Below are 19,368 nucleotides of genomic sequence, written 5' to 3' on the forward strand. Positions count from 1 at the left end.
TTTAATAAGGGCATGCAGAGAATTCATCTGAGTCTTTAAGAGGTGTTTACTGAAAAGTGTTTCCAACTCATGAGCAGAAACATTCAATTGGTAGATATGTTGGGGTATTACTGACAATGAAGTCAAAGGCCCCCTATAAAAGAGCTATATATGCCTGCACCACTCTGCCGGGAAAGATGAATTGCCATGGTAACACAGCCACGAAATAATAGGTCAAGTTTTATCCTTCTGCCTCGGGCTGATTTTATTCGGCTTTACTTAGAAGTGGATGCCATTGTAAAATAAGGGTTTAGGAATTTCAGAGCTAAACATCACCAAAAATCTAATCAATAAATTCTGCTGGTATGAAGAAAATGGATAAAGGAAATAGGTAGAGAACATTTAAATTGATCAGAGAACTATTTTAGAGGCCAGTTTATTAATGCTTTCTTCTAAAATGCAGGCTTGATTTGCAGATGCTTGTATAACAAAATGTGTGTAAATGAATTCATATTGATGGTACAAGATCTATGAAGAAAGGTGGTTTATAAATTTTATTTTAATAGAGGATTAACTGCTCTAAGAAAAAAAGTTTTATTTTATTCCAAAAATAAACATGCAAAAAGAAATCATGAAATATTTAAGCTTCCTATTTTTCTTGCTATTTTTATACGACTAAGTTTGGTGCTGCTTTATGCCTATTTATGGAAATAGACAAATGAATGCAACTTCATGGAAAATAACATCATCATAGAAAAGAAGTGATGTGTAATAATCAGCACTTTGTTGTTTCTGTTGTTTGAGGGGTTTTTATCTCAGTATACACCATAACTTTAAATGATAATTTTGCAAGAGCATCTCAATCTTTTGTGGATAAAATTTCAACATGAAGTAATATATAATTTCATCACATTAAGCACTATCATACTGTCTTTCAAATAGGACATGTACAAGAATAGATTAGGGGTGTGTGTGTGTGTATGTGTGTGTATGTGTGTGTGTGTGTGTGTGTGTGTGTGTGTGTGTAATCTCTATTTTAAAGAAGCAAGCTATAGTAAACCACTTTTTAAAGCAGAACTAAGCCAGGCATGGTGGCACACACTTGTAATCCCAGCATTCTGGAGGCTGAAACCAGGGCAGTGTGTGTAGCTTGGAGATCAAGTGCCCCTAGGTTCCATCCTCAGACACACACACACACACACACACACAAATAAACACACAAAGAGAACTAATTTTACCTAAGTGGGATATAGTAGTGCATTAGAGTGTCACATTTTTTCAGATTTTACAGCAAGGCTATGGTAGACTTCTTTAATTTTCTTTATTTTTCTCCTGTTATATATATGGGTAGCTGAGAAATTTGTATTCCCTTTACTTTATTCCTAAAGATTGCCAACTGGATCAGTGACTACTGTAACAAAATATCACAAACTGGGTATCCTAAAACAACAGAATGTGTGTGTGTGTGTGTGTGTGTGTGTGTGTGTGTGTGTGTGTGTGTTAGACTCAGGGGTATTCTACCTCTGAGGTACACTCCCAGTCCTATTCTACTTTTATTTTGAAACAGGGTTTCACTAAGTTGATATGAGTCTCACCACTTGCTGAGGCCTGTGATCTCGTCCTGGTACCTGCCATCTGCCTGTGTCAACCTCCCAAGTACTCAGATTACAGGGTGCATCACCACCCAGCAAAACAATAGAAATTTGGACAGGCATGATGGCGTGCAACTATAATTCCAGCTATTCTTGGAGGCCTAGGCAGGAGGATCCCAAGTTTAAGGCCAGCCTGGACAACAGTAGTAGAGCACTTGCCTAGCATGTACAGAGCCCTGGGTTCAATCTCCAGTATCACTAAGTACACAAAGCAGAAAGACCAGAAGTGTACTATCTCATAGCTCTCAAGGCTAGAAGTTGTAAATTAAGGTGTCCAAACGTAGCCTCTCTGAAGGCTCCAGGGAAAAATAGGTTCCCAGCCTCTCATCTGGTTTTTGGTGGTCACCGACATTCCTGCAATCCTTTTCTGTACCTTAGATGGCCTTCTTCCCTGTGTTTTCTGTTTATATGTTCTCTCTTTTTACAAAGACTTCTGTCATAGAATTAGGATTCATGTTAATCTGGCATGACCTAACTTTAACTTAATTGCATCTGCAAAGTCCTTTTCCCAAAGAAGGTCACAGCCACCGGTTTGGAAGTGAGAACTTCAACATCTCTTTTTGGGGGACACAATCCAACCCATAACAGGAACTTTGAATTGCATGGTTTCAACTGTGAACAAATTGTCTCCACTATAATTTCTAGTCCCTATGCTCTCTAGTTTGTTTGGTTTGGTTTGGTTTGGTTTTGCAGTACTGAGGATAGAACCCAGGGGCATTCTACCTCCAAGCTACACCCCCAGCCCTATTTTATTTTTCATTCTTTATTTTGAAGCAGTCTCACTGAGTTGCAAAGGGCCTCACCAAGTAGCTGAGGCTGCCTTCAAAGCACAATCCTCCTCTCTCAACCTCCCAAATGCTAGGATTACAAGCGTGCACCACCGTGCCTGGCTGTTCTCTGGTTTTTAACATGTTTTCACAACTTTAGTCTTTTGTAGACATGTAAGGAATATGATATTCTAGTTAAAGAAATTCTTGTAATGGGTAGAATTTTAAGATGTACAAATATGTGTCCATTACCCAGTACTTGGGAGGCTGAAAAAGGGGGGTCCCAGGTTGTAGGACAGCCTCAGCAACATAGCAAGAATCTCAAAAATCTAGTGCAATTACATTTCAAATCAAAATTTTTTTTAAAAAGGATTGGAATTATGTAGCTCAGGAGTAGAATGCCAGTACTTTAAAAAAAAAAAGAGTACACACACACTACAAAATATGCCTAGAATAAAAATAAATTTATCATGTAACAGCCTTAGTCCCTAACTAGTGATAATTGTTGACTAGATGTTTTAATGAATGAGTAAAAGAATCAGTCCTAATATTAAGCTGTACTGTACATAACTGATCTTTCTTTAATGATTTCAAACACTTTTTTCAGACTTATCTGAAAAAAGACTAGTAAAAACCACATTATATTTGAGTAATAAATGAACCTTACTTTCCCCAACTCACATCTTTGTGTCCATTTGGAAACTCACTGGTAACAAGAATACTTTATTTCTTGGGTTACAGTGTTTCAGGTCCCTACTTCTATTGACTTCCCTCTTTATTATCTATTATTTAATTTAATCTAATCAAATTACTTTTGTTGATTAATTAATAACAATGCTTTTTTATTTGCTTTCTCTACCCATAGAATTACCTGTTTTATCGTGTACCAGGATTCTCTGTCCTCCAATCTATTTTTCTCTCTCTAGACATTTCATTAAATGTATTTCAATTGTTGTGATAGCATTTATGTTTCTTTACTATTGATTCACCCATTTTCCCTTAATTCAGTACAAAAAAGTAGCCACCAAAACAAGAAACAAATTACAATATAACCCATGCCTTACAAATGAAAGCAATTTCCTCAATCTTGAAGCTGTGTATTATCTCTGCATGACTTCAGGATGGCTTGAGAATGCTATATATACCATTTAAAATTTTTTTCCTTCAAGGAAAAGATTTGAAGGCAACAACAAAGATGGAAATGTCAAAATTTCAATTGAAAATGTTCCTAGCTACTATTTATCAAGCTGCTAATGTTTTCTATTTCACAGTTCTTTTCTTGACAGATAGTCAAGTATTTGCTAATCAGATCTACCATTAGAGCCAAAAATTTCTCCTGAAAACATAATTAGGATATCAAAATATTTAAGAGAACTAAAATGATTTAAGTTTTTCTCTACAAAGTGAGAAAAAGAAAGTGATTGCTCATGGAAGAAAAGTTGCATCTTTTAGTCACATTTCTGTCCTTTATTTTCTCTGTAAGAGATTTCCAAATGTGTTTTTCAATCATGAAGCACTTACATTTATAGAAAATCATCGGGTATCAGCAATTATTAGCGTTATCTGGAGAGAGGAACAATACCTAACCAGCACTGAGGCAGCTTCCTGAGCACAGGGAGAAGGAGCACCATTTTAGCCAGTTATCTTCTGGGATTGTTATGTTGAATTACATTAGTGGCACTTGACATTATAAAAATGTTCTTTCCTTTCAAATACAACCTTTTATCGTCATTAGTAAATGTCAAATGTAATGAAGTGTTTTTCTGACTTATTTTCTTCCTGATACAATGGAAGAAAATGCTAATGAGTTTGTAATCCAGAAATTGTTTTTGGTAGCTGAAACTAAGAGGGTCAACTTCCTGTTTGGTGGATTCATTTTATTCTATATATTTTCATTGCAGTTGGAAAGAAATTCCCCGTTGGTATTTCTTATTACTCTTCCTCTTCTCGGTACATTTCCTTTTCCTCCCTGAGAGCTTTTAGGTGATAAATACCTCCAATTAGATTGTGTTTCTAGGTTCAAATCAGAATGCTGTTGAAGATGTGGCCCCTTGCTGTGAGTTAAGTACTATCTGAAAGCTTCTTTATTTTTCTTTTTCTTGAAAGCTGTTTCCCAGTCCCCTGATCCCACCTTTCTTTAATTTTTGAAATATACTGGCTATCTAACTCTGTGGTTTCTAGCAGTTTCCCGTAACATTTAAATCACAATGTAATGGAGCCTTGAATTCTGCTCTCTCAAAAATTAAATACACCCACAATGTGAAATTGATGTATTCTGTAACACTAGAATTCATTTTGCTGTCACAATAAAATTAAAATCTTCTGAAAGGAGGACATGTCTCTGGAAAAGGTCAAGAAGAAAGAGATAAAACCACGGTTTGCCAACACAACATTATTCAGTGTCTGTGTTGAAATTATGCTTGAAAGGAAGGGTCGAGGTCACATTTTAGCAGTGCTCACAGTGTATCGGCTCTTTTCCTGTACTGAGAAATTAGCTCTGCATGTGTACAGAGAAGGCAGTGGGCATGCAGTTTCCAGCCTGCACCAAAGACATTCAGTCAATGCCAAGAAGATATTTTATTCAGATAACAAGAAAGCCATTTTAAGGTTCTTCAAAATAGACAAAATAAGGAAGTTACTGATACTCTGTTTTCAAAAATATGAAGATAAGACAAATGTAGGAACATTTTTCAATAGACAGACTAGCTATCTATAAGGGGTTCAGATCCCCAGAAAGCAAAACACATTATAAAATTATGATTATACTTTGCTTTTTAAAACCCAGTCTCTGGGAATTTGGTTCTCAAGTTTTATCCATGTTCTTTTATATGTTTCACAGTTAGATAGCTAGCTGTTAACTGAATTAAATCTAGTGACTATCTAAGAATATTCAAATAAGCTCAATTTTGGCTTTTTGGAGCCTGAGGAATTATGTATTTGTCCCATGGTTTTTGATATCTCTAACATATACATTTAACATTTATGAATTAGTGAGTAAAGTACAATAAAATGCCCAAATAATCACAAAGAAATAATTATTGTATTGGAATATAATTAGAAAGCATTGCATTTCTAATTCTATTATTATGGTTCTATTATTATGGTTTTGATTCAACTCTTTTTAATGATTAGTCTTTTATGTGCCTGTTTACAATAGTTTTTAGAATAGTTAACATTTTTCTTAATGATGGCTAACACTATTTTACATATTAAAGAAATTAACCCCTGTTCTCTTTGGTACAGTGCAAATATATTTCCCAGTTTATTACTTGGTTTTCTATCATTTCAATTTCATTCCTAATATAATTTCCATATTCAAGAAATTGTCCAACTTTCAAGTGCTTAAATCTATACTTTTCCTTTTTTCTTTTCTATTGTACTAGAGATTGAACCTAGGGGCATTCTACCTTTGAGTCACATCCTCAGAGCCCTAAACTATATTTTATTTTGAAACAGTGCCTTGAACCTGCCATTCTTCAGCCTTAGTCTCCCAGGTGCTGGGATTGCAGGCATCTACCACCGCATCTAGCTCTTTTCTTTTTTCCTTTTAATTTTCTTTCAATTAGAACTATGTTCTGGCCAGGCATGGTGGCGCACGCTTGTAATCCCAGAGCTTGGGAGGCTGAGACAGGAGGATCGTACAGGTTCCATGCCAGCCTCAGCTAATTAGTGAGGCTCTCAGCAACTTAGTGAGACCCTGTTTCCAAATAAAATATAAAATATGTCTGGGAGTATAGCCCAGAGGTAGAAAACCCCTGGGTTCTACCCCCAGTACAAAAAAAGAAAAAGAAAAAAAAAAAAAAGAACTATGTTCTGAAAGCTCTCTCCCACTCGTTTTGTTTTATTTCAGCTGTTTTGGGTACTTCAATTTGCATCCTACTTTTGAAACTTTATTCTCCCTAATAGTACCTAAAAACATCTTCTGATCATGCCAGTCTTATCCCTGCTCCAAGAATAGAATATACTAATTGTTGGCATTATGGAAAGTCACACTATAGGCTAATTTTCAGTTCTATTTTATACCCCCACATTCTTTCAGAATCATTCACAGATCCTCAATCTCCTTTGATCATTTTTCTCTAAACTTACAGGATTCAAATAGGATTTGCCACACAGATGAGGAGGGAATCATAAATGGTCTTGAGTTTTCCACTGTTGTCATGGCTGTGTGTAAGCATCCTCACAGGAGGATGCCTCTGGAAAAGGAACTGCATATCCAACATGAGCCTGGCCCCATAGTGACTCCATGAGGCACTGGTTTCACTTCTGTGGTAAAGGGAGCTGTTCTTGTGTTGTCTGACACATTAGTTCTTCCCTCAAGGCCTGTTAAATTTTAGGAGGAGCTGGATGTCCTCTGCATAGAAGAGGCATCTTAGTGATTAGGAGAGAAAGAGGAGCCAAATTTAAATAAGAAATAATATAACATTTTGTCCAAAGCGCTGAGCATTTACAGAATAGTAGGAAAGAGAAATTAGACCCCAATCCCAGAGAAAATGGTGGGGGAAACCATGGATCATTTGGATTATAAATTGTACCTTAGATCCTGAGAGGACAATGAGGCAAGGGTTGATTGAACTGAGGATTTCTTCAGCTACAGTATACTTGATATGTAACAGGAGCATTTTGGTAATGTGTCTGCCTCTGATTCCCAGATTTAAATGCTGCATATCATCTTTTCGGCAGGCCTGGGACCTTCTCTTGGTCAGCTGCTATCTCCAGTCTTGGGTTAGCCTTCCTCCTCTGCATCTCAGGAACAGCAGCTGATTCTTGCCATGTATTGACCACTGTTTGTGTGCTGTGATTTTTGAGAGGCACTGCACATGAATTATTTCATGCCACCCAAACATGCATGCAAACTGTAGAGGGGTCTAGTTTAACAAGGTTCAGGAGTTTCACCAGCTATCTATTGGGAGAGCAGAAACTTACCCTCTGATCTCTCTATCGACTAAATACACACACACAGTGGCATGTATTTCTTGTGTCATTTTATAGTTGAATAAGGTAAAATGGAACTGTAAACTTTCCAATGGCAGAAACAATTCCATAAAATTCTTCCTCTTTTCCTCACAGTGACTTGTATTAGTGGACAGATAATAAATAGTGAGGGAGCTAACAATCTCCTCTGGCCCTAAACTATTACAAAAAGCCACCAATTTTATATATGTATCCTCCTTATTTATTATAGGTAGATGCTGATTAAGACAGGGAATGAACATGTAGAAGATACCTTGAGTTACATTTTTGTAGAAAAATAATTTTTCAGAGTACTGCAGTGTGGTTTTCCTATGAAAATCATTAGGAAAAACAAGACTAAAAATAGATATACACTACACATACATTTTAGACTCTCTGATATATGATTATTTGGGGAATTATTAAACACTTCCCAAAATGCATTGCCTTATTTCTGAGAGCTTATATTGTTATTTTTTAGGACACAGCGGGACAGGAAAGATACAGGACCATCACCACAGCCTATTACCGTGGGGCCATGGGCTTTATTTTAATGTATGACATCACAAATGAAGAATCCTTCAATGCGGTACAGGATTGGTAAGTTAGAGCAAATGCTGATACTACTAATGATGGTGGATTTCTATTCAGTTCTCTCTTCCTCCCAAAGCAATGACCACACTGCTATGTAATATGTGTATTTGTCAAAAACTACCATCCCAGTTGTGCTTCATAAGCCAAAGAAATGACAGCTGTGCTCAGAATCATTGTCAAGGGATTGTGGATAAGTCATTTTGGTGATTTTTCTTTATTTTGTTCACAGCAAATGTTTTGCATCCTGCCATCCTTACTTCCATGGAGACTAGTGCATTGCTTTTTATTTTAAAAAAAATGGTTTACTGGTCTGAAATAGGGATCTACAAATGATTGGATTGGCCCATGGGCCAAATCTGGCCCACCACTCTCTCTATAAATTAAGATTTATTGGAACAGAGCCAACCCCATTTGTCTGTTGTCTATGACACTTTTACATCACAACAGCAAAGTTACATGGCTACGGCAGAAATCAGAAGCCTGAGAAGCCTAAAATGTTTTTTATCTGGCAATTTACAGAAATAGCATGCTGAGTCCTTGTCTAGAAGATTTGCTAAATAGATTATTCAGACTGAAAAGTTTCAAGGGACTGTGATGAAGGGAAAAACAGAACCTAACTTCTGGCTGACTCATAGCTCTATGGAATCATCATCTGAGCACACAGGAGTCCAACCTCACTGTGACTTGCAGTGGGGATTACTGCTGGCGCTTCCTTCCTCCTGTCTCACACCACCTTGGGAGGAGGAGACAAAGGAGCCCAGGAGAATGGTCATAAATTCCAGAGATGAGCTGAAAAGAGCTGCTTTTCCGTGGAGGGAACTAGAATCTAGCCCAGGCTTTGTGTGGTATTGGAAGGAAAATGGAGTGCCCATTGGAGGGGCACAGGACTGACCGAGCAGACTTCAATTTTAACTCTAAAGAGTCACAGTTCACCTTATAGAAAGGAAGGAGCATTGGGTTAGCAATGAAGAGGATGTTGTTCTTTTCCATGATAATTGTATCTAAAATGAGTATGTACATATGTATCATCAGCTCAGTGAGGGTCAGATGTTGTTCAAAAGCTTTAATTTGATTTAGGTTGTTTATTTTAAATGCTATTTGTTCATCTGGGAAGATATCTACATCTTTATAATCTATACACACACACACACACACACACACACACACTTATAATGTGTGAAATAATACCATTGACAATAATAACTCAAAAGAGATGTACAGAGTTATAAGATGACAAAGACAAGATTGGGACCTCTATGATGATGATAATAATAATAATAATAATATAATAAAATTATTATTATTATTATTATTATTATTATTATTATTATTATTAGCGTCATCTTCCTCTGTGGAACATAGAAGAAAGCTTAAGTCGCCATATTTGCAGTAGAATAAATATTATAAAAATGCCAGTTTCTTTCAAATTAATGCATAAATTCAAGGCAATCCCAGTTAAATATAGATGGTTAGGTATAAAAGAGAATGAGATAGAAAGTCCAGAGATAGATACAAATCTATGTGGGCATTTAGTTTCTGATAAACGTAGCATTCAAGTTAGTGCCAAAAGAATTGTTCAATTAATGGTACTGTGATATCTAATTAATTGCCATACATAGCTGTGGCACATATATTGTCACGCAAAATGGTAATTTTAACCTTGACTATTTCCTCTCTGGAAGTGGTAAGACTCAGTATTTCTTTGACAGGAAGTGTTCATAAGTGAAGTTTCAGAACTCAGGACTCCAAATGCTGTTTGTACCCATAATTTTTCCTGTCCTATTGTTTTGATGAAGCTACTTGACCACTGAAAATGCATGGAAGGATACACTGAACTCATTAAAAGCAAATAGCAGGTCAGGTGTGTTGGTGCACGCTTGTAATCCCAGCATTTGGAAGGCTGAAACAGGAGGATCGCGGTTCACGGCCAGCCTCAGCTACTACTTAGTGAGGCCTTTTGCAACTCAGTGAGACCCTGTTTCAAAATAAAGAATAAAAAATAGGGCTGGGGGTGTAACTCAGAGGTAGAATGTCCCTGGGTTCCATGCCTTGTATCGCAAAAACAAACAAACAAACAAACAAACAAACAAACAAACAAGGCTGGGGATAGAACTCAGAGGTAGAATGTGCCAGGTTCTATTCCCTGTACCACACACACAGAGAATAAAACGCAAATAGCAATAACACCAGGAGCCACACAATAGTATCCTGACTTTAGCATCAAAAGGAGTGATATGGAAATACGCGGCTTCTCATGTTCCTCCTCCTTCCTTCAACAACCCCAGGCCATTGACTTCACCCTACACCTATGCTAACACTTCCTCCTGTGCTAGGGGACCCATCTGCCCTATTTCAGTGTCCTCCACCTCAGGTTCTCTAACTATTCTGTTTTGTCATCAACTCGGTTTCCTGTCCTTTGAAAGGCATACTTTCTAAATTCTTCTTGTCTCTCTGAGATCATTCCTCTTTTTCCTCCTAGATTCCACCCCCTCTTTCCCTGAGCAGAGGACCTCCTCATGACTTTTGCACAATGTTAACTCTGTGTCCTCGATTAACTTATCCACTTCCAAAGCTACTTTTTTTCACATACCCACACACCAGGTGGCTCCTACATTTAAATAGCTGGCCCCAGTCTCTCTGTAAACTGCCACATTAATTTCTAGGTACCCAGAATACTGCTTCACCTGAACACTCTGCTGGTGCTTCAGAGTAAATCAGTCTTCATCCGAAACTTGTCATTTTCTTAACAATATCACTTCTGTTCACTGCAGCCAAATACTCTATCACTCTGGGTCCACAGTAAGTCCAGCTCCAACTTTCGGCCATCTAAATCGGGGACCAGCTCATGCTGGTCTTTTTTTTTCTTTCTGAATATCCTTTGAATCGGTGCCTACCTTTTCATTTCTTCTTTGACCGTTCTTTTGCTCAATTTTTCATTGTTATATTTTGCTTCTCTCCTTATTAGAGCCTTCTCATTGATTTTTTGCTTCAGATTTCCTTTTGTTCCAATCTATCCTATATTACTGTTGTTCTAAGCTTCTTTTCAAAGAACATGATCCAGAAGATCATGGAATACCCGTGCCCAAAAGTAATGGCTCACCCTTGCCTCCTGAAGTAATCAAAGCCTTCTCAACCCAATGATTTTGAGACATCCTGCATCATGGCGCCACTTTATCTTGACAGGTTCATCTCTCACTATTCTAAGGACGAAGCAAACCATTCACTGTTCCATGAACCCAGCCCACACTATCCAAATTTTATCTTTTTTCTTTTATGCCATCCTCAGCTTTGCATATATTTTTGCACAATCTCCTATTCTACTTATCCCCAGACACATAGATTTGCTGAAAACCAACAGAACCCATCATATAAACTAGTGCTTACCACTCTTTTTCATCCACAATTATACTGTCATTGGTTTGTTATGGTTTTAAATTATTCAACAAATCTTTACTGAACATCTTTTCTTTTGTTAAATTTTTTATTGGTGCATTATATTCATACATCATATTGGGATAAAAAACTTGTGTGGTCATACATGCACATGTCACCCATTTAGCCCCCACCCAATTCCCACCCCATCCCCTCCCCATCCCTCCTTCCCATGCTTGGCTTAGTGGTTGACTTCGATATGTTTAAGTACATTGTGTGTTTTAGAGAATTTCCTTCTTCCCCCCACCCATCCCCTCATTTAGGTTGTCTTGTTTGCTCCCCTATAGGATTTCCTTTTTCATCTAGAGTTCCTCCTATGACCCATTTATCCCTAGCTTTCACATATTAGGGAAAGCATCCGATATCTTATTTTTTGCGACTGACTAATCTCACTTAGCATAATGTCCTCCAGTTCCATCCATTTCCCAGAAAATGATGTAATTTAATTTTTTTAATGGCTGAGTAAAATCCCATTGTGTACATATCCTACAGTTTTGTTTTTAGAGCCAATTTGCAAGACATTGTGTCGAACACCTATGCTGGAATTTACTGTCTTACTTAGAGAACCACGATCAGCTTGTTATCAGATGTAGAAATCAGAGCCAGGTCTTATTTCTCCCTTATTAGCCATCATATATAATTAATCACCAGATTCAATTATTTTGACTTTTAGAATGACTCTCAAATCTAGTAATCTTTTTTTTTTCCTATTGCCACTCTCCTCATCCAGACTGTCATGTAGAAACTTTATTTATTATTATTATTATTTTTTTTTTTGGTACTGGGGTTCCTGGAAACCCTCCTACCTTTAGGCTACACTCCCAGGCCTGTTTTTATATTTTTATTTGGAAACAGGGTCTCTTAAGCCAGCGAGGCTGGCTTGGAACCAGCGCGATCCTCCTGTCTCCGCCTCCCAAGCGCGGGGATTACAAGGGAGCGCCACCACGCCCGGTGAAGCTTTATTTTTATATTGGTGCATTTTAATTATACATAATAGTGGGATTCATTGCATAACATAATTTGATCAATTTCATTATTTTTTCTTCTTTCCTCCCCCACCCTGATCCTCATTCTCTACTGATCTCTTTTCAGTTTTCATGAGAGTCCCACCCACCCTTTTATCCTTTTTTTTTTTTCTCAAGCTTCTACCTGAGAGAAAGCATTTCTTCCTAGTACTGGGGATTGAACCCAAAGACATTCTGCCACTGAGCTACACTATTATCCCTTCATATTTATTTATCTTTCAATTCTGAGACAGGGTCTTTCTTAGTTGCCCAGGCTGGCCTCAGGTTTTCCATCCTCCTGCCTCAGCCTCTTGAGTGGCTGGGATTGCAGGTTTCTGTCCTTGTGTTTTTCCCATTAATGAACATTTTGTTTTTTAAGATATTGTTTTCTCTCCATTTATTTTATAATAAAACTTTTAATGGTGACTTATGGCCTGTGGTGGTGATTCTGGAAGCAATGGGAGTCACCCATGGAGCTCTGACAATCTGTTACCATCCATGCTCCACACTGGGCCTACTAGACCATATCTCCCATGAAAAGTGTGGGAGTATGTATTTTTCAAGTCTGTACAAATAACCCTGAAGACCATTCCTGGCTAAGACCATTGATTTAGAGTGAAATCCAAACTCTTAATCATGGTGGATAGTGCCTCCACATATTGATTTTCCTTGGCACCATCTCCCACCACTTTCCTCCATTGGCTATAAGTGTCAACTGGACAGAACTTTCCTTAGTCTACCAAAGTTCCATCCTCCCATACCATCTCTTTCTCATCTAGAATACCTTCTCTATTAGTTTTTATTCTCCTAAACTCAGCTCAAATGTCAACAGTCCTATGAAGCTTTAAAATAGACCTTTAAAACACCCCTTTTCCCTCCCTATCTTGGTTCAGAGGGTGATACTGCTCACACCCTAATCTCTGCACCTCTGCTCCTTGAACACTTCCTGCAGACCACATAGAGCTTAGCCCACTCTGTTGTTGGATTATACTTTGTCTTGTATGTTGCATTATGAATTCATTGATCTTTTATCCTCAGTGCTGAATGCAATATAATCCAATATATATTCTCTTTTTTCTATTATTTTGTTGTAGTAAAAACATATAACATAAATTTATCTTCTTAACCATTTTGAAGTGTACAGAGAGATCGTATTAAATACATCTCCACTGTATAATCATCACTACCTTCTATCTCTAAAACCCTTTTCATCTTGCAAATCTGAATCTCATACTGTCCCCATTAAATATTAACTCCTCATTTCCTTTTCCCTCCAGCTCTTGGTGGCTACAATTCTGCTGTCTGCCTTTATGGTTTGACTACTCCACCCATCTCATATACATGCAATCATACAGTATTTGTCTTTTTGTGACTGGCTTACCTCACTTCATATATCATTCCTAAGTTGTACCCATTATATAGCATATATCAGAATTTCCTTCTATTTTAATGATGAATAATATTCCAGTACATACATATCATCTGTATTAACCCAATATATATTTTATTTATTTCTGTTTTGGTGGTACTGGGGATAGAACCTAGGGACTTCTACCTCCGGGCTATACTCCCAGACCTATTTTATATTTTATTTGGAAACAGGTCTCACTAAGTTTTTGAGAACCTCACTAAGTAGCTGAGGCTGGCTTCGAACCTGTGTGATCCTCCTGTCTCAGCCTCCCAAGCGCGAGTATTACAAGCGTGCACCACTATGCCCAGCAACCATATGTGTGTGTGTGTGTGTGTGTATGTATATATATTATATATATATAATATATATATGTGTGTGTGTGTGTGTGTGTGTGTATATATATATATATATATATATATATATATATATATATATATATATTGTGTGTGTGGGTCTGGGGATGGAACCCAGGTGCATTTGACCTTCAAGCTACACCCCCTGCCCTATTTTTTATTCTTTATTTTGAAAACAGTCTCACTGAGTTACAAAGGGCCTCTCTAAGTAGCTGAGGTCATCCGAGAACCACGATCCTCCGGGCTCAGCCTCCCAGATGCTGGGATTACAAGTGTGCGCCACCACGCCCGGCTCCAATATATATTTTAAAAGAACGATCTAGAAAGCTATAGAGGGTCTTATCCTTACCCAGATTCTCAGTGGAAAATATGGAAATCACTTCAGTATGACATGGTTAGGAATGAAGGGTTCTATGCTTCCTATCAATAAAAGGTTATGTGTATTGCTACTACAACAGAAATTCTATTCAGTTTTTATTTTTTTAAGTATAATACTTGTCTTTACCTCAAGTTAGATTATGAACTGTTTGTAGGGAATGAGTTTTTTTGTTTTGTATTCTCAGCATTATAAATGGCACAAAATGGATATTTTAAGAATTATTCTTTTTATAATTTTTTATTGGTGCACTGTATTCATAGATCATAGTGGGATACAAAAAAACTTTTGTAGACATACATGCACACATCGCTAGTCAACCCCCACCCGATCCTCACCCCATGCCCTCCCCATCCCTCCTTCCCATGCTTGGCTTAGTGGTTGACATCTAGTATTATGGCAATTTATCCAAAATTAAAAATGATATTAAGATTTATTCTTAATTGAAAAAAGTAAAAGTAAAAGGCATCAAAAACCTTAGGAGATATTTAAGGAATCAGAACAGATTTATGTAATGTTTAAAAAAAGTTGGTTAAAAAAAATCCAGTATAGCAGCCGAAACTTTCTTCATACAACAGTATTATTGAGCAGTGGTGGTGGGTGAGGGAGCTTGCAGATATTCAGTGATGACCTTCTACAACATGAAATATGGTTGTCTTAGGGACACAGACATAAAGGGCACGTTTTTATCATTGGTCTCTAAGTATTGATTTAAGGATGGAAAAATATAGGAAAATGTGTATAGAAAAATAAATTAATTAGAATCGACTTGCACTAAAGTCTCAGAAGCTTTCTCTAATAAAATGCACTTTAATTATACGTAAAAGTTGCTGATAGTGATTTCAGCAAAATCTTTATCTCACATAGAATTAGATTGTGTTGCATTTTGTAATATCGCACATACATTGTAGGCTACTAAGGAGAAGACAAGCATGAGCATTTAGAGATAATAGCAGCAACTAATAATTGTTTTGAGGAATGAAGGCTATTATTTCTTTTGGAAAACACATTAGAGCAGGGTGTGGTGGTAATGCTAGCAAGCCCAGTGTTTGGGAAGGAGAGACAGAAGGATTGAAAGTTGAAGACCAGCCCCAGAAACTTAGTGAGACTTTGTTTCAAACTAAAAACTAATATCTAAAAAGACATGAGGATGTAGCTCAGAGGTAGAACATTTCTCAGTTCAATCACCAGGAAAGAGAGAGAGAGGGAGAGGGAGAGGGAAAAGGAGAGAAGAGAAGAGAGGAGAGAAGAGGGAGGGAGGGGGGAGGGAGAGAGAGAGAAGCTATTACACCCTGCTTTTAATTGTTCAAATAATTTTATTTGAGGAGTTACTAAATTATCCTTAATTTGGCTATATTCCCGAGTTCTGTAAAATTGGTATAAAATGAAGCCTACCATCAGTTTATTTATAAATTTACCTAGACTCTATAAAGTTTCAAAAAGACTATGAGAAGCTAAACACAAAAGATGTGTGCAATGTGGTTGACCATCCATTTAAGAGGAGAAAGTGACTCCTCAGCATCAGGAGAGCACATTTTAGCCATCCTTCCCTGGAAGCAGGACGGAGAGACCCATGTGCCAATGCTATGGGGGAGGCACAGTGCCCGGCAGACAGCGAGGCTGGTCAGTGGCAGTGGAAGCTGCCCAGGCTCAGAGTGCTCTTCACATGTATCCATGTCCTGAAAATGCACCTCATCGTGATCAGGGACCAGACTGACTTGCCACAGCCCCACCTGCTTACGCCGGCAGTTAGAGGAAAAGGGGGAGTCGGAGAAGCAGCACAGCAATCTGCTGCTTCTGTGGCCTTGGCAGCTACCCCTTTATGAAAACCAAAAATTCTGTTCTTTGAATCTTTGAATCCAATGGGATTATATTTAAGAGATAAATTAATGGCACCAGGCATGGTGGTTCACGCCTGCAATCCCAGTACTTGGAGGCTGAGAAAGGATGATCGCAGGTTTGAGAATAGCCCAGCAATTTAGTGAGGCTCTCAGCAGCTTTCGAAGTGCCTGTTTTCCAAAATAAAAATAAAATAAAATAAAATAGGGCTGGGAGTGTTGTCTGAAGGTCCCTGAGAAGGCCTATGAGTTCCATCCCCAGTACCACCACCAAAAAAAAAAAAAAAATTAATTCATGATTTATAAAGGCGCAGACCCCAAATATGCTAAATAGTTACAAAACAATCAGACCCCCCAGTGAAAAATCCCTTTCTCCTCTGAAGTATTTTTCAGATAACATACATGTGGCCAGAGAGCTTACTGGGTTTCAATTGGACTGTGACCTCAAAGACAGCTGAATTGCTGTTATACAGGTTCTTTTTCTTTTTCTTTTTTCTTTTTTTTTAATTTTTTTTTGGCACTGGAGATTGAATCCAGAGGCATTGCCCACGCTGGCCTTAAAGCTGAGATCCTTCTGTCTCAGCCTTCCAAGCACTGGGATTATAGAAGTGCACCAACACGCAAGGCCATGCAGGATTTTTCTAAATGTCTAGCACCATGATTTAAAATGTCTATCCATACTGCAGTGCATTTTGATTCAACTTCAAAATCTTTCCCACCCATGACTCTTACATCTTTCTGTTCTAAGTATGACATGGTCACAGGCTGCTGCATTTCCTCTTGGAGAATGTCTTTGGCTTATACGCCTCCATTTTATTTATTTACAGGCTGCTTATTATGACACAGTGGAGAACTATAAATATAAAAGATGGTTTTTTTTTGAAGCAGGAAATCTGGTGAACAGATTGATATTAAAAAAAAAAAACTACCAGACTGAGGATAAAAGTCTAACACCATCTTCCCACCAGTGTTAAATAATTCATTTCTATGACTTCCAGGCTACCCATGCAAATATGCAGGAACTGAAACGCAGTTTCACCTTCAAATATTCTCTTCCTCTGCAGTTCTCTTTTTTTCTTACAAAAATATAGCACGCTTAAGGTGACCTTGCATTAAACACCAAAGAACTTTAGCCTAATAACAAGCAAGATATGATGAACAATTGCCAAGATTTTGTTTAGGTTTTCTAATCTCCTTCAACCATCCTGTTGACTTCAAGTTAGTTCTGTTACAGTGCAAAGGGGACAGTGGGGGGTTAGGGCAGGATCTGACCCCAGCTCTCATCACCACCCGCACTTGGACCTCAAAGGATTTCTTCTCTTACCCTGAAGGGTATTGACTATATTTCTTACTGTTGTTCTAGCCTAGAGTCAAAGATTTTTCCTGTGAAGATAACCTATATATCTAACTTCTAATACATATTATATATATAATATGTATATGTATAATATGTATACATATTATATATACATATTATATATAATGTGTATAATATAATATGTATTATTATATATAATATATAATATATATATTATTAATATATATCTTGTATGTATTATATATATAATATATATATAATATATATAATATGTATTAGAAGTTAGATGCACCCTAATACATACCCCCCTCCCAAAACAAAAGCACCCTATTGCTTGTGTTGTCTTCTTTGTCTTAATAAGTAACACTTCTAAAAACTTTGAGGTTAATCTTTTTCTGTTCTTATAACTAAGGATTGAACCCAGGGGCATTCTACCCTGAGATATATGCCTATCCCTTTTTATGTTTTATATTGAAATAGGGTCTTGCTTAGTTGCTGAGGGTCTGCTAAATTGCTGAGGCTGGTCTCTAGGCTAAGATCCTCCTGTTTTAGCCTTCCATGATACTGGGACTATACAGGTATATGCCACTGCACCTGGCTGAGAGGTAATTTTAGCTCCTCATTTTCTCAGACAAAATTTCTAGTCCTTCAAACAGTACTGTTATAACTTTCAAAATGTTCTTTTTTAATTGCAATTTTTTTCCTTTAAGTGTCTGCAAACACTGAATTAGCAAATATTGAATCATGCCCCATAAATAAATAGGGTCACACATTTTGCAAACTGATTAATGCATAATGATGTTTTATATGTGTTTCTAATGAGAGACACTATGTTTAATATATACTGTTAATTCATTAACATTGACTTCGTAACCAAAGTGCTATGACCTGCACCTTGAAGAAGCTTATCTAACACATATTTTCTCCCTGAGACACATCACAGCTTTCTTGTGCTCAGAAGCACCAGGCAGCACTTCAGCCCTGTGCTTGGGATCCATTTTAAACAAAATCTAAGCTCCCAAGAAAACAGAAAGGGCACAAACAAGTAAAACCTATGGCAACAGATAGACTGTGAAGATGTTACCTATACACAATATGAAATCTGAAGCATGGCCATGTTCAACCACAACATCTCCTCTCTCTGATTAAAGCCAGACCCTTACAAGAGCCTACAAGACCCCATGCACTCCACCCACTGCTTCTCCACCCTCACCTTCTGCAGACCCCTCTCTGCACTCCCATCCACCCACACCAGTGTCTTTGCTTTCCCTGGAACATACGAGCCATGCCTCTGTGTCAGAGCACTTGAGTCTGCTATGCCCTGCCTGGAAGTCTCTTCCCCAGATAGCCATGTGGTGCCTGCTCGCCTCTTTCACATCTCCAAATCTTCGCTATGATGCTGCCTTCTCAGGAAGGCTCTCTTGTTTCGTCTGGCCCTATTTAATATTGTGACTGTAGTATGAGACCTCCTGTCTCCTCTTTCTGTTTTACATTTTTTCCATAACATTAAGCACCCTCTGACACTTATAATTTATTTACATATCATATTTATTGGCTGTCTCACCAACAAGAGTGCAAGCTTCATGGGACAGTGATCTCTGTCTTTTTTATGAAGTATGTTGTCCCCTTGGTCTATAATAGTTCCTGGCACATATAAGATATGTTCAATAAATATTTATCAAATGAATGGA

General features: G+C 37.6%; 1 protein-coding gene across 1 annotated transcript in view; it reads left to right on the forward strand.

The window, feature by feature from the left end:
* Positions 1-19,368, forward strand: part of RAB3C (RAB3C, member RAS oncogene family) — a gene marked incomplete at both ends in the record, with an annotated part of 243,394 nt that overhangs the window by 121,178 nt on the left and 102,848 nt on the right. Inside the window, one exon of the mRNA XM_080696781.1 lies at positions 7,833-7,951. Coding sequence (XP_080552907.1) covers positions 7,833-7,951 — 119 coding nt within the window. The remainder of the gene's footprint in view (positions 1-7,832; positions 7,952-19,368) is intronic.

This window comes from Muscardinus avellanarius, assembly GCF_963383645.1.
Source record: "Muscardinus avellanarius genome assembly, chromosome: 1".
NCBI classification, from domain to species: domain Eukaryota; kingdom Metazoa; phylum Chordata; class Mammalia; order Rodentia; family Gliridae; genus Muscardinus; species Muscardinus avellanarius.